This window comes from Acyrthosiphon pisum, chromosome A1, assembly GCF_005508785.2.
Source record: "Acyrthosiphon pisum isolate AL4f chromosome A1, pea_aphid_22Mar2018_4r6ur, whole genome shotgun sequence".
Classification (NCBI taxonomy): Eukaryota; Metazoa; Arthropoda; class Insecta; order Hemiptera; family Aphididae; genus Acyrthosiphon; species Acyrthosiphon pisum.
The window spans coordinates 144,762,995-144,777,981 of NC_042494.1; the positions used below are offsets into that span (position 1 = coordinate 144,762,995).

Sequence of the window (14,987 nt, forward strand, 5' to 3'; positions counted from 1 at the left end):
AAAGTCATGGTGTAGGTATACTGTACCTATAGAAAATGCTAATATAAACATTTAGTGAAAAGTGCATGTATCTATGTGGTTATTTCTTTTAGGGTTACACTAAAACCAATTTACGTGAAAATTCCTGTTTTTCTTCAATTTTTTTTTTTTGTTCTTACCGGTGCTTTTGAAAACTCCTTGGAATATTATATTTTACCTTCCAAATGCACCAACGAGGTTCACTTTCCCATTGGAAAAGATACTGAAGTTGAAAATCGAAGTATTATTTCTACTACTTATTGTGTACAGTCTACAGACACAAAAAAAATATATGAAGTAAAAAAACACACATCTTTGTAAAATACTAAAATCGATACATTCATCGTGCTGCTAAGAATCTAAAATAAAATAAAAGGTGCCATGATATAATTATTTTTCATGACGTAAAATGACACAGCACATAAAATGATGAAAAGCTACTATACGATATATTATACGATTACAATTATTACAGTGGCGTGGTGAACTTTTTTTACCTATGAGGCCAACAATATTTGGGCCCTATAAAGCAAAAACTGCATATTTGAGGAGGCTTAGGGAACTAAGAACACCCCTCAAAAGTTTATTGACATTTAAGGGGATTTTGGCGCTCTGTTTCCTCTCTCTGGCCAACGTGCGACACAGTTTTCAAAACAAACAATTTTTAGTTGGAATAGGGGTAAATTGTAAAATCTGCCCTGTGTAAAATACAGATTTCTCATTACAATTTTTGAATTAGGTACCAACGAATTAAATATTGACATTTTTCACACATTTTTGATTTTTATATCTCTTTAAGCCATTATATAAAAATAGTTAAAAATATTTTTTCCTTTTTGATAAAATTGATAGATTTTAATAGATTTTAAATTATTCCTATAAATGCATTTTAAATTTTTTATTATATTAAATTCACAGTCCTACTTATCACCAATTCAATTTAACTAGTACTAGATTCCAAGAAACATTTTATAGACAACTTCTTATGCTTCGGCTGTCGACCAGTAGTAGTGTTAGTAGTAAATAAATCATTTCTGCCATAGTCTTTATTTATCACTTTATTTACTGATTACGATACTTGTACATTCTTTGTCTCCGATCTATATTATGTAAAGCACTGTTTTATTAATGTATTCTATATTAAATATTTCAATAGTTTTGTTGTATAATTATTTTATTTGTATTAAGTACTTTATTATGGAGCAGTGGCGGATACCTCCCTTGGGCTGTCTTTTTTAACGTTATTTTTTACTATAATATTTGGCTTAAACAAAATGGTAGTTTATATTTTGAAAGTTCGCCCCCCCTCCCTTCGGGTGACTTCTGGATCCGCTACTGTTGTTAAGCTATAATTATATAGTTATATATATATTAGATAAGCTGATAAAAAAAAATGTACCTACCTACGTAAAAAAAATATTGAAAACTGTAATTACAAAAATTGAAAAATGTATGTAAAACAAATTATCATTGTACAATTAGTATGTAAAGTAATAAATTCATGTATTAGGACAAATTGACTAACACACATTTTATTTACGTACCTAATTAACTTGAATGATTTTTGTCTTGCTACAAAAACCTAACCTAAACTAACTCTAATCGTTGTTAAACCCTCCGTCATTTATTATTCTTTTATTTGTAGTATAAATATTATGTTGACGCAGTTATTATTGGATTGGATTATCCATATCAAATTCATCAGACAAAATGTCTATATATCATCGGGGGTATAGGTTCGGCACCAGCGATAAACGATAACATTTAATTTGCAACAATGTTCGTATCTCTTATTTGTCGGTATCAAAAAAAAAAACGAACAAATAGTTAATTAAGTAATGTTTAAGTTATTGTCCGTAAACCGAATTCGAGTAATATTTCGTACATTCAGGCACATTTGAATTGTCATTCAGTGAAAGTTGTTTTCTAGTTGACTGATTCGTTGATCAATGTTTGTACCACATCATCATTCAGGTAGTAATTATTATCGTTATTAGCAGTGGCGTAGCCAGGATTTTTTTTCGGGAGGTGCTGATCAACTTTTACACTTTTACACATTAAATACGTACTAGCACAAATAGATAGCTGAAAAGTGTTAATACATATTGTACATTTTTAAATATTTTAAATACAATTTAATACTTTTTGAGCTACTATCATAGACCATTAAAATAATTTTTAACATTTCGGGGGGGGGGCTGCAGCCCCCTCAGCCCCTCCCCTGGATACGCCACTGGTTATTAGTATATATATATTACTGTAATATTCACTGACATTATCTGATATTCACAGTTTCCATGTTATAGTTTAAAGGCAATAAAAAATCTAGATCATAGGTTAATGTTACTTACAGAACAACATCTAAAGTTCGTGTAATTAAAATATTTCACGAATTATAAATAATATATATTTTTTTAACCGTCATTACAATTCATAATATACTAGTATTTATAAAATGCATAAATAGGTATGTATTCATTCAGTATTAAGAATAATTATAACGTTAGCAACAATAATATTAATGTTTAATTAATGTTTATTACTAATTTATATAATAATAATTATTTAATTATTTAATTATTATTATATAAATTAGTACAGAAACAATATTAAAATGTAATAAAAATTAGTTTAATAAAACATTATTTGGACAGAAATAGTAACAATATTAATATTTAATAATAATCAAGTTAACGATAAATAAGTACTAAAATAAAACGAATAATTTTCATTTATATTATTTTAATAAATACATTTAAATTTAAATGAACAATTGTTTAATTTTATGCAAAAATACAAGATGATTTACATTATCGGGTGATCAGGAAACTTTTTTTCTGGTGACTATATGTTACCAACGGTTTAAAAACAACGTTTAGCGCTCACTGGTGTAGCTGAAATATTATACTTTTTAGTAAATTTACCTATTGCCGGATACTGCAGTGGTTCTTCTAAACGGTTTTGAAATTCTTTTGTGAGATCATTTTCTTCTACCTTGTCAATATTACAAATATATAGTCAATATCACTTATTCATTTTGATATTATTAGTTTTAAGATTCTATAATTATTTCGTTTAAATAAAGATAATTATTTTGGTTGGTTGCCATGTCGTATGTGGTAACGATTTAATTTTATATTTTCAAAAACTCGATAAATAATTAACTTGAATGTAATACTGCAGAAATTATATGTTCAGCCTGTTTGTATCGTCCACAAATTTTTTCCATATTCATATTTTCGATATAAGTATAATTTTGGAAATGTATACAACTCTTAAGACTTCGGGGTTGATTTGAATAAAAAAAAAAAAAACAAAACTAAATAATCTGTTTATTTTCTAAGAGTTGTAACTCAGTTTAATCGTCATTGAGTGTATTCCAAATTCAAACATAAAGAAGGTTTTGCACTTATATGCGTATTGGTTTCAAAGCCTAGACAATATTTTAGCTTCCAATCGTACTTCAGAGCAAAATATGATGTCGAAGTTTTTCAACACGAACAAGCGCCTGGTTATAGACTTGGTAACGCCGTTCGCTAAGGACGTGGTCCGAAAGATGATTTTCCGGCGCGGCAATAGAATTTTGTCCAGCGTGGAAATCTCAGATCTCTTGATCGATTGAGCATTTGAACCATCGACGTCTTCGTGGGATATATCGAGACGGTTACGTGTCATATATACGTTCTACGGTCATCTTAATATTATTATATTATAATTAAGCACTTTCCTAGACTTAAAAAAGTACCATGACAATATATGCAACTATGGACTATTCGACTACTGAGGCACTACATATTATTATACCGTGCCTTCGATCTAAATCCTGATACTCCGATATATTCGATCGAGTATTATCACAGGTTGTATAGTCTCACAATGTATTGTATGTGTCGCAAAAGCCGTATAATTACAATAACTTAAGTATTATAATAATAAAGTCACGAAACTAAATAACGTATATTAACCGTATAGTGCGTATGTGCAGACCGACAACAGTATACCTATATAATATTATAATCATTAGATAGTACCGATTAATAACACGTCTTATCGTTGTACAGTAAAGTTGGGGTATTCTTATTAATATACTAAATATGAATTAAGTTATTGTATTAGAAATTTACTATCATCTGTAACCCATTTATTATTAATTATTACATGATATCTTGACAATACAAAATTTCTTATACATCATCGTATATTATAATATATTTTAAGTGCAGTAATAATAATTGCAACACTTTTATCTAAAAAAATGTTTTCTATTTGCTATATAAATATACCCTGACCTATATAGTGTGGTAAATGGTAATATTATTGATAATAAATATTAATAATATAATGTATTTATGATTTTTTTTGTCTTATCGATAATTTACTCCAACACATAATTTGAGTATTATATGTATATGTATGTATATTATGATAAATTGTAAATTGATTAGATATATTGTCATTTTGGTACACATATTAACGTTTCTGTATGGAAATAAAACGCAATAACATACTATTAAAACACTACCGCTGCCGTAAAACACTCAAGTACTTACCTCCGGTCCCGTCATCGCCGCCATTTTATATTTAGTAATATTACGCTTAGAAATAATAAATAGTGATTTTGTAATACCAAGCAGAAGCTATATAATCTACGAATAGTTTTAAACTTTTTCTAAGATCCGTTATTTTATATAGCCCACAAAACATTATGTTGTCGACGAATGCTATTATACACATGGAAAATATAATTCAAATCTATTGAACCAGGTTTTACCCTTATGAAATGAGGGAGTTTACCGAGTGCGTCCCGAAATGACCCTTATTTTATGTCTCGAGTGCGTCCCAAGAAAAAAATCATATTTTTGACGTAGCCCGAGTGCGACTCATTTCATTTAGAGTTGCCCATGGTACACCACGAGCAGATTAATAGGCTTACACCCCAAAAATATTTGGTTATCATTTATTTTATTATTTTTGCTTGCACTCATTTTAAAAATTTGGATGAGTGAACAAATTTTTTATAATAGTTTTTTTACATATTTTAAACTATGAGCATAGTCGATCGTCAGCATATAAGTACCTTAAAAGTTTTTAGCCGATCAATTTATCTTGAATTGGTACTGTGGACTGAGGACGCACTTACAGGGCCATTCAATTTCATTTGTCGATAACATCTCCGACGCACTAGGGCTACGGAAAATGTGAAAATTGAAAACGAGACGCTTTTTATATCCGAAAATAATGCGAACAGATGCATGAGCGTCAACATATATTGTCAAATAACTTCAAAAATATAATGGTATTTACATTATCGTTACGTCAAAAATAAAAATAAGTTTCTCTCAACAATATACGTATGACTATATTATTATTATTATTATTGGTACCTACAATACACTATACAAATACGGCAAAGCAAAAAAATTACTTATTGTACACTTTCGTTTCGATTAAATTATGCTATTTACAAAATGTTAAAGAAAGCGTGTTCGTATTTTTTTAACCGTAAAAGAAGATGTTCCCAGAAGCCCAGCATACAAAATATTAATCGAAACCGGTTTTTATGAATAGTTTATTGTACGGCTGATATTCAATGTTTCCCAAAACCACTGTAAATATACCTGTCTGTGTACATATTTACCGGCGTGGCGGCATGCATTTATGATTTCTGTAATCAGAGATATTTTGAGTTTAAAAACGTTCACTCCCGTTTTTCTCTTGTGGGTTTGTTTTTTAACTTCCTCGTCTCGTAATTTTTAAATATATACATATTATACTGGTCTTTAAAGTCGTGTTCATAGGTATATTATTTGGAAATATCTTCTCACTGAAATACTGAATTATAAAGGACCTTTATTCCAAAAGTTGTGTAATCAGAGAAAATATTAGAGAGGTGTATATCTCTCCTTTTTATATTTTTTTGTCTTAAAAATATATATATCACAACTTATTATAACATATAATTATTACAGCAGAATAATTATGTGACCTGTCATATATCTGCTAAAAAAAAATACACTACCCGTTCATTTTTTTTTTTTTGAAATGAGGCAAGACTTATCTTAGAACTACTTTGAATGACGTTAGACAAGTGTATATTGTCCTAAATAAACCAACAATAAATTACTATATTTTTATAGTTCGTAAACCACGATCGCGAAAAACTTGACGTTATATTATATATTATTATAAAATAAATTATAATACAATATTATAATGAGTGGCGTCTCCGGTTGGCGGCCGCGGCGGTAGATACGGCGCTACGGACAACGGCTTTCGGTTTTCGGATATTATATTATTTTTTTAGCTGACCGAAGACAAAAACGTCGTCGAGTGCCGATTGAATCCGGCGCCGCGCCGCCCGCCGACCGGTGTCGTCGGTCGGTGGCGGGTGGTGGTGGCGACGGCGGCGCGGGCACTCCCGTGTTCCAAGCAGCAGCTGTTTGTAGTCCGCGAACAGCGCACGTCCGACCAGCACGCGACCCGAACGTTTCCCGACGACGACGCCCGCTCGTGAGTATATATACATATTACTTAATATATATATTATTATCTCTAATTGTTATCACAAAAACCACCAACTCCCGTGGGGGTGGGGTGGTGGTAAGTTCCACGTACGCAAACGAAACTCGTCCGCGTCCCTATGTGGTGATAAAAATATTATTTTTTTTTCGCTGTTAGTTCAATACTATTACAGATCTAGGATTAAAATTATTATTATTTTTTTTATTATTATTACAACGTTATTATGTGAATTATTATTATTATTATAATTATTGTTAATTGTTATTAATAATTATTATATTATAATTATTTGTAGGTTCATTATGTGATTTGTACGTTTGATTTGACATTACAATATTGTATGAAGGAATTTCGTTTAGACTTTTATAATATTATTTGTTGAAAGCTATAAAATTATTTTCCCAAATTCGTTTTAAAGACATCCGCAGCTGGTAGTATTATGTAGTGTTCTCGGCTGGTCATTTTAATACGATCATTAATAATATGTAGTATGAATGGTAAAATGGTCAAATTGATTTTATATCGAAGAAATTTATATGCTACTGGATAATAAATATAGTATACAATGACAGTTTTATGGTTTTCTATAGACTACGCGTTTAACAATAATAATTATTATTTCCTGAACGTGACAACTTTTTAAGGTATTTTGCATGTTAGTTGTTCGTATCTGAAAATGTTTTTTGCACAAAAAAAATTTATTAAGTTTACGATCGCTGTACATATGTATTTTCCCCAACTCCTTGATTATTTAGTACGAGTATAATATAATATATTTTAATATTTGCACCTATTTAAAATATTATGTGGCCTGTGCTTCAATTACGTTTTTCTATACCTATCATATTATCGTTTGTATATCACATTACTTACATAATAATATATTCATAACTGTGGATGATAAAAAAAATAAAAATAAATATTTTATACTACCATTATAATATATTATAATATGTATACACAAAGTGTTTCGAATGAATTTTTTTACGGTCAAATTATGTTATTCGACTTTTACGACGAGTAATAAGTACCGTTCACCTCGCCTACAGTCGGATCCTCGCTTGTATACTACTTGCAATATGACGTACACATAAAATATATTTAATTTCTATCACATATTGTATACTTTTCTTTTTTAAATGTACACATTTACAGTAATACATAGACAAGATGCGTGTAATGTTATGCTATGTGTTGAATCGAAATCGCAGTACACCAATGCAGCAATGTCCCCGGGTGTCCTTGTACTTGCCCAATTTTTCTACAGTTTAAATCTCTCCCACAACCAGTTGTCGAAGATTGGGTAATTTGGATTTGAAAATAATTGGGCATTTTTAGTGCTGGGGTTACCGAATCACGGACATGCGGGAAAATCGAGTTTTCTCGTGTTCGGAGAAGTGCACAAAACTGTGTGTGTATAGGTTGTACGAGAATGTACAAAATGAAGCAGGCGCATAATATTGTAACCATTGAAACTATTGTTATTCGATTTGTACAAGTAATAATACTACACCGTTAATCTCACCATCCATTAGGTTCCACGCTCGTACTATACTTGCAATACGACGTACACATAAAATATATTTAATTACTATCACATATTGTTTTCTTTTCTTTGCCAAATGAAGGTATACAATATATAGACATCCGACTATAAGACGCGTATCATATTATATTGCATATTAAACCGAAATCGCAGTACGCCACGCAGCAATCAACATAACCTATTATATTATATATAGGTATTAATGGGCAGGCTATATCTGTATTGCATTACCATTATTATACATTACGCATATCGTCGACGCTGCAATATTCCCATTGTAAACTCTCGTTAAGCGATGCAAATTGTATTTTTTGGGTTTTTTTCATATTCGCCAAGCCCGAAGATCCATTATTTACATTTCACCACTCGCACGTCCGGTCCATCAGTTTGTTGTGTTTGATGATAAAACCATTGTCAATAACGTTTCGATAAGAACTATTTTATTATATTATATTAGACACATTCCACCGCAGACAACAATTATTATTATTTACTTATAATACGTAACGCGAGTACCTATATGTTTATCTTATCTCGACAGGTAATTCGGTAGTTATAGTACTAACGTATCGCTAATCGCAGTGCATAAAATATTATAATAATTTACAAAATAATTGTATAGTACATTGTTTTGCAAGTGCACGTACCTACCCATTAATCCACCAATTACTATAGAGACGTGTCCTGTTCGATTTATAACACGCACAATATATGTCCCAAAATTACCAAATCACCCCCAAGTATATTATATCTGTGTAGTCAGTGACATACCCGTATATTTGAATGCAGTTTATTCAACGGTTAGATATACGAGAAAATTCCAATTCAATGACATATATTTTCTAATATGATATATAGATAACTTACTTATATAGATTACTAAAAAATATAATTATTCAAATATATTAATTTGCCATGGAGATTATTAGGATGATACGGGATTTGTATCATACAAAGTTTGTTTTAGTTTGTATTGGGATATACTGCAGTAGTACTGTATACTATTGAATACGTTTTGTTCAATGTTTAATCTCTCAAGTACAACTTATAACTTATAGGCTCATAAGCTATCAGAGTGTATAATAATACAGTAATTATACTTTGATAATTATTGATAGTGTCATCGACATTTTTTTAACAAATCTAATTATTATTCATTAATCAACTTAAGGTTTGAGACTTCTGGGATGTAAAAACGTCGTTAACATGTGATTTACTATCAGAACGAAATTCCATCATTAATATTAACAATGCTGTTTGTTGGCCCTTTGTAAACAATGATTTTGTTGATTTAACTGTTGTTTTTATAAATTATTGTAATGAGGTTTTTCGTTCTGTAATACAAACTTTGCTTTTAATATTTTACGTATATTGTAATATCCAACACAGAAATTCTGCAGTAATTTACCTAACACTGACGTCTGACAAAACACGTCTTATTCTGTTACATAATAATATTATAAATTGTAATCAACGTGGTAACCATAGACTGTTCTTGCACAAACTATCGTCGTTTATTGCTAGGAAATGTTAATAATTCGGTAAAACCTTCGGACCTGTGTGGCGTCGTGAGGTTTACTACAAATGTAATATAAATTAATATACTCTGTTCTTACCAAAACGTGTTAAAAACTCAAAACCAAACGAGTTAACGATCATACTCAGTAACGATGATACTTTATAATATACGTAATAACGAGTTATATTATTGTTATTACTTATAATAACTTATATAACCAATAATTCAATAATTGGTGTTCACGTTTTGACTTCCATCGCTTTTTCTCGATGTCATAATATTGTATTGTTATAATTAAATTACTATTGAAAACTACGATTATTATCGTATTATTTTCAAATTACAAAACTGTTAAGTTATGACTTATGCCAATACTTATAATTATAACAATATTATGTTGGGATTTTACACATTTTCACCAGTTTGTACGATAAAAATATATTTAAATAATTGTTGTAAATAATTATTTTAGATTGAAAATGGAGGTCGATTACGTATGGGGAACTTCATCGAACAACGTACCTGTTCAAAAGTTGGAGCAACACTTTCGCGAAAATTTCGAATCTCTTCAACCGGAATACTATGTCAAAGTACCGGGCAGAGTGAACTTGATCGGCGAACATGTAGACTATTGCGGTTATTCCGTCTTCCCGATGGCCATCGATCAGTGTATCGTAGTGGCGGCGAAGAGGACAACCGACCGGCAAACCGTGGAGTTGACCAACCTGTGTACGGAGCGGTACGAAAATGTCTCGAAAAATATATCGGACATAAGGTAAATAAATCGAACGTACTGCGACGTCCGGTTCGTGAAAAATATAACCTCCGCATGCACTAAAAAAATATCGATTTATCCGAATGCAGCGCTGAGTCGTTGGGAAAGAGTCCGAGTTGGTCGAACTATTTTATGTGCGGCGTGAAGGGAGCCCGAGAGTACCTGAGCGATAGTCAGCTGAAAGCCGTCGAAAAAGTCGGTTTTCTATTCGCGATCACCGGTAACATTCCCGAGAGTTCGGGATTGAGCAGTTCAAGTGCACTGGTGACGGCCGCGGTGATGGCTACCCTGGTCGGATACGGAGTGAGTATATTTATATTACCTATTTTATATTCATACATATATATGTATATCATGCAAATATAAATAGTTTTAATACTAGAGCCATGCAATAATAAATGTAAAACAATTAGGAAGGCTCACTCCACGAGCGTGATAAATTCCCTCGTTTTCCAAAACGTATTATAATACAAAGCAATCAACTATATAATTTCAAGAATTTGGTAACCATAATATTTTGATAGTATATGAAACTATATTAAATACTAGTAAGTAACTAATAAGTAATTAACTTAATATCAACAGTCGTAACTATATGCATACTGGTAACCAACGGATGGATGGACGGACGGACGAGCACAACAGGGATATATAAAGTGTTCTATAAACTTATAATCTTAATTTAGTATAGTTCTAGAAACTTAAAATTACCAAAATGTACGCCCATTAAGGCTTCACAACAGTAATATATAAACGTAATATATGTACATACATAAATATCAAAATATGACGTATATACTATTATGTAGGTACCTTTATGTTTTTCAATAATCAAACTTCACTATTATTTCTTAAATTTGTTTAAAAAATAATCATTTATATACCATATGTAAAACAAAGACGTCACTTTCGCTTTATTTTTCATATTATAATATCACAATCATTGCAACAGTGATAAAAAAACATCAAAATTTACATCTTCTCATTTCTCTGAATACGGCGTACCGTGTAGGCAAAACGTATACGATAACGTTTTTGTTTAAAGGTGCCGATCAGTAGACTCGAGCTGGCAGAAATCAGCGCCAAATGTGAAAGATACATCGGCACGGCCGGCGGCGGCATGGACCAAGCGATAGCCGTGAACGCCAAACAAGGTGACCGAACTTCATCGTACCTACCTATATATTGTTATATTATTATTATTATTATTTAATATAATATTTTTACACAATTAACCATATTTTATAAATGTTTCGTTATTTCATTATTATTAGTATTATAATTAATTATTGTTCCTCGGCATGTTATTAAGGTTATGCAGCCCGCATCGACTTCAATCCGTTGGCGGTCAAACAATTCCGGCTTCCAGCCGACGCCAAGTTCATTGTGGCTCAGAGTTTGGCCGTCAAGAACAAAGCGGCATCGAACGACTTCAACACCAGGGTAGTGGAATGCAGACTGGCTTCGCAGGTAAACGTTTCTTCTAGAATACGACCAGAACCCCATACGATATACCATATTCCATCCGCATTTATATTATATCAACCAGTAACTCCCGAAATCCCTAAAATTAACAAATATTTGACACAAGAACCGTTCGCGTTGTTTTCGAATGAAAAATACGGGATATTGAGAGTTCTTAAATCAGTGTATTTTAATATGTTCAGGGTAGCTTTGAACCAAAATCGTTTATTATATTATTTCTTTAAATTAATCTAATTATTGACGAACGACGAGTTCGTCGAGACTTTGAATGTTTCTATCAAACACGATTTTACTAACTTAACCAGCTCACCGCGGAAGAATATGTATTAATGGAATCTCAACTCTTGCAGATTTATCGAAAAAAAGCAGATACGATAAAACTAATAGAAGGCACTCGACATCTGTTATTGCTCATCGTGCGTTTTTAAAAAACTGCAGGCGTGCAGACCAATGCATATAATATATTTCTGTCAATAGTTTGATATATTTACATGACGATATAAATTATGAATTACATATTATTTTAACATTCATGTTTGACATCAATCGATTATAATATAATATCGTGATCGCGGGTTTCAGATAATCGCCAAGCAATTGAATCTCGAATGGGAGCAGATGGCCGTTCTGGCGACGCTTCAGAAGCGTTCGGGCAACTCGCTGGACCGAATGATCGAGTTGGTCCACCAGCACTTGCACGTCGACGCATATTCCAAGTCAGAGGTACGACGACGGTTGGTCGATATACTATTACGCCTGTCGCTATAGAGTGCACCGTTTATGTGCGACTTGATGACTTGAACGATCGTTTTTATTTTTTTCACATATAATATATTTATTGTATAGGTGTGTGAAATCTTGTCGGTGTCCGAAGACCAACTCGACGAGCTCAGTTTGACGGCCAACACGACGAACGTCGCCGAATTTTACTTGCACCAGAGAGCTCTGCACGTGTTCGAAGGTGGCGATTTAAAATGTTATGCTTATATAATATAGAAGGCAGTGGTGATGGAATTATGAAATATCGGCTAGCGACTGTTGTAGTTCTCAAAAAGTAATTATGTATACCAGAAAATGCATAAAAAATGTCAAAACATACGATAACAAAACCGAATTTATCGTTAAAATATAAAATAATCCCAAATAAGATATTATGGAAATTATAAGTACATATGTGGTACAATAAAAAATATTCTACGTAGCGGTCCATTAAACTCGATTTTATGGATAGTTATTAGCTTAACAATCAATAGGTATATTGAAGTAGTGTCCTTTCTCTCACACCACCCTGTTTTTTGTTTGTTCCAAACAAGAAATCTACTTTTAATTTTAATTTTGCAAACTGTAAATTGTATATTATTTTATATAATATATTTTTTAAGAAAAAAATACAACAAATTAAACAATATATTACCAATATTAATTATCAAAAATAAATAGACATTACTCGCTATTAAGAACGAAGTTTAGTTTTTTTTACTAACTATTTGTCTTTTCTTGCAGAGGCCAAGCGAATGGAAGAGTTCTGCAGGCTGTGTGAAAACTCTGGAGCAGCGTCGGACCTCGGGAGATTGATGGACGACAGTCATTCGTCACTGAGAGACCTATATCAATGTAGTCATCCGGACCTGGAGGAGCTGGTGGCACTCAGCAAACGGGAAGGCGCGTACGGATGCAAACTCACCGGTGCTGGGTATACATTGTATATTTGTATATTGATTAGTAATTACACAATAAACTCGTAGATAAAACAATTTATAAAGTTATCAGTTAAAAAGTAAATTTTTTAATACTCGTGTGAAATACAGTTGACTCAGATTACCTATGTATAATTTATCATATTATTATACTATGTACATTGTATGAACTATATTTATATTTTAGGACAACCGTATAATGTACCTTAAAATAGTTGGAACAAATGTTAACAAAACTTAAATATAAATATTATAATCCACGTAAGAACTGCAGTAAAATTATCTCGGTCCACGTTTTTTTAAACTACAGTTACTGCAGACAAACATTAATATGTAAATTTTTGTGATACGTTTCAGTTGGGGAGGATGCGTCGTGGTCATGGTGCCGTCGGATGGCGCAGAAGAATTCGTGAAATCCGTAAGAGATCAGTACTTCTCTAATAGAGAGACATGTGGTAGACGTATCGATGAATTGGTGTTCGCCACGAGTCCATCTGAAGGTGCTTGCTGTGTTCATGTCAAAACCACCTCCATCAGTGACGGAATCGCCGACCAACTTCCAGCTCTGGTGCACTTATGAAACACACTCAAACAATTTATTCTGCATTTTGCATTTCATTTGTCCAATAAAATCGGGTATTTTTATTGTGTTAAAAAAAAAACATAGATTTTACTGTTTACCATCTAGAAATTCACTAGACTAAACCGGTTTAAAATTATCCCACACTATCCCGTACCGGGATAATGAACCATGTAAATGATATGGTGCAAACATCCCGGTGCATTATTTTTCACACCGGTTTAGTCTAGCGAATTTCTAGTATGTATCGTTTTAACAATTATATATTATATGTAGGTATAAGTATATGAATATTGTTATAATGTTGTTGTATATGTTATTCTATAATTATCACTTCGGTCAATCAGTGTTCAAAATATAAGTAATTTATTGAAAATAAATCAAATAAAAAAAAAATTGGATTAGGTTTGCTGAGTTCTCATATATTATGTTGTATACATAAGGAGTTTCTTCAGAAATCAGAATAGCAATATTGTAGTAATATTAGTAGGTACAAGTCTTACAACGACATGAGTGTTGACAGTTAACTGTTAGAACATAATATACCTTACATAGTTATATATTAGAATATCAAAATTGATAAAGATCATTTTTAGAAATCAATTGTTTGTACAACTGTACTGGGTTGGCTTAAAATTGTTAGCTGTGCACTTGCCTATGTCTGCTGGGGGCTGATTGGGAGGTACACGCAGTTCAGTGTTCTACGCGATGATAAAAACGAGTCAAAAACTATTTTATATCAATATTTTTACCTATCTCCTAATTTTGCAAAGACGCATAATTCCTTGGATGTACCACTGGTCTTGTAGGACATTTGTAAATGAACTATATAATCACCTCATTGC

The 14,987-nt window shown here is 31.8% G+C and overlaps 1 protein-coding gene across 1 annotated transcript; it reads left to right on the forward strand.

Annotated features, from left to right (window-relative positions):
• Positions 1 to 6,382: 6,382 nt before the first annotated feature.
• Positions 6,383 to 14,538, forward strand: LOC100168735 (N-acetylgalactosamine kinase). The gene is made up of 9 exons (XM_029488505.1): positions 6,383 to 6,528; positions 10,078 to 10,380; positions 10,470 to 10,683; positions 11,426 to 11,534; positions 11,693 to 11,850; positions 12,448 to 12,588; positions 12,712 to 12,826; positions 13,369 to 13,558; positions 13,920 to 14,538. Exons 2-9 carry the CDS (start codon positions 10,085 to 10,087, stop codon positions 14,140 to 14,142), a joined length of 1,446 nt encoding a protein of 481 aa, XP_029344365.1. The 5' UTR covers positions 6,383 to 6,528; positions 10,078 to 10,084; the 3' UTR covers positions 14,143 to 14,538.
• Positions 14,539 to 14,987: the final 449 nt, after the last annotated feature.

Coding starts and splice junctions, on each gene's coding strand:
- LOC100168735 (XM_029488505.1), top strand. CDS start 10,085: ATGGAGGTCGATTACGTATGGGGAACTTCATCGAACAACGTACCTGTT. Junction 10,684..11,425: donor CTACCCTGGTCGGATACGGA/GTGAGTATATTT, acceptor TTTTGTTTAAAG/GTGCCGATCAGTAGACTCGA. Junction 12,589..12,711: donor ACGCATATTCCAAGTCAGAG/GTACGACGACGG, acceptor TTTATTGTATAG/GTGTGTGAAATCTTGTCGGT.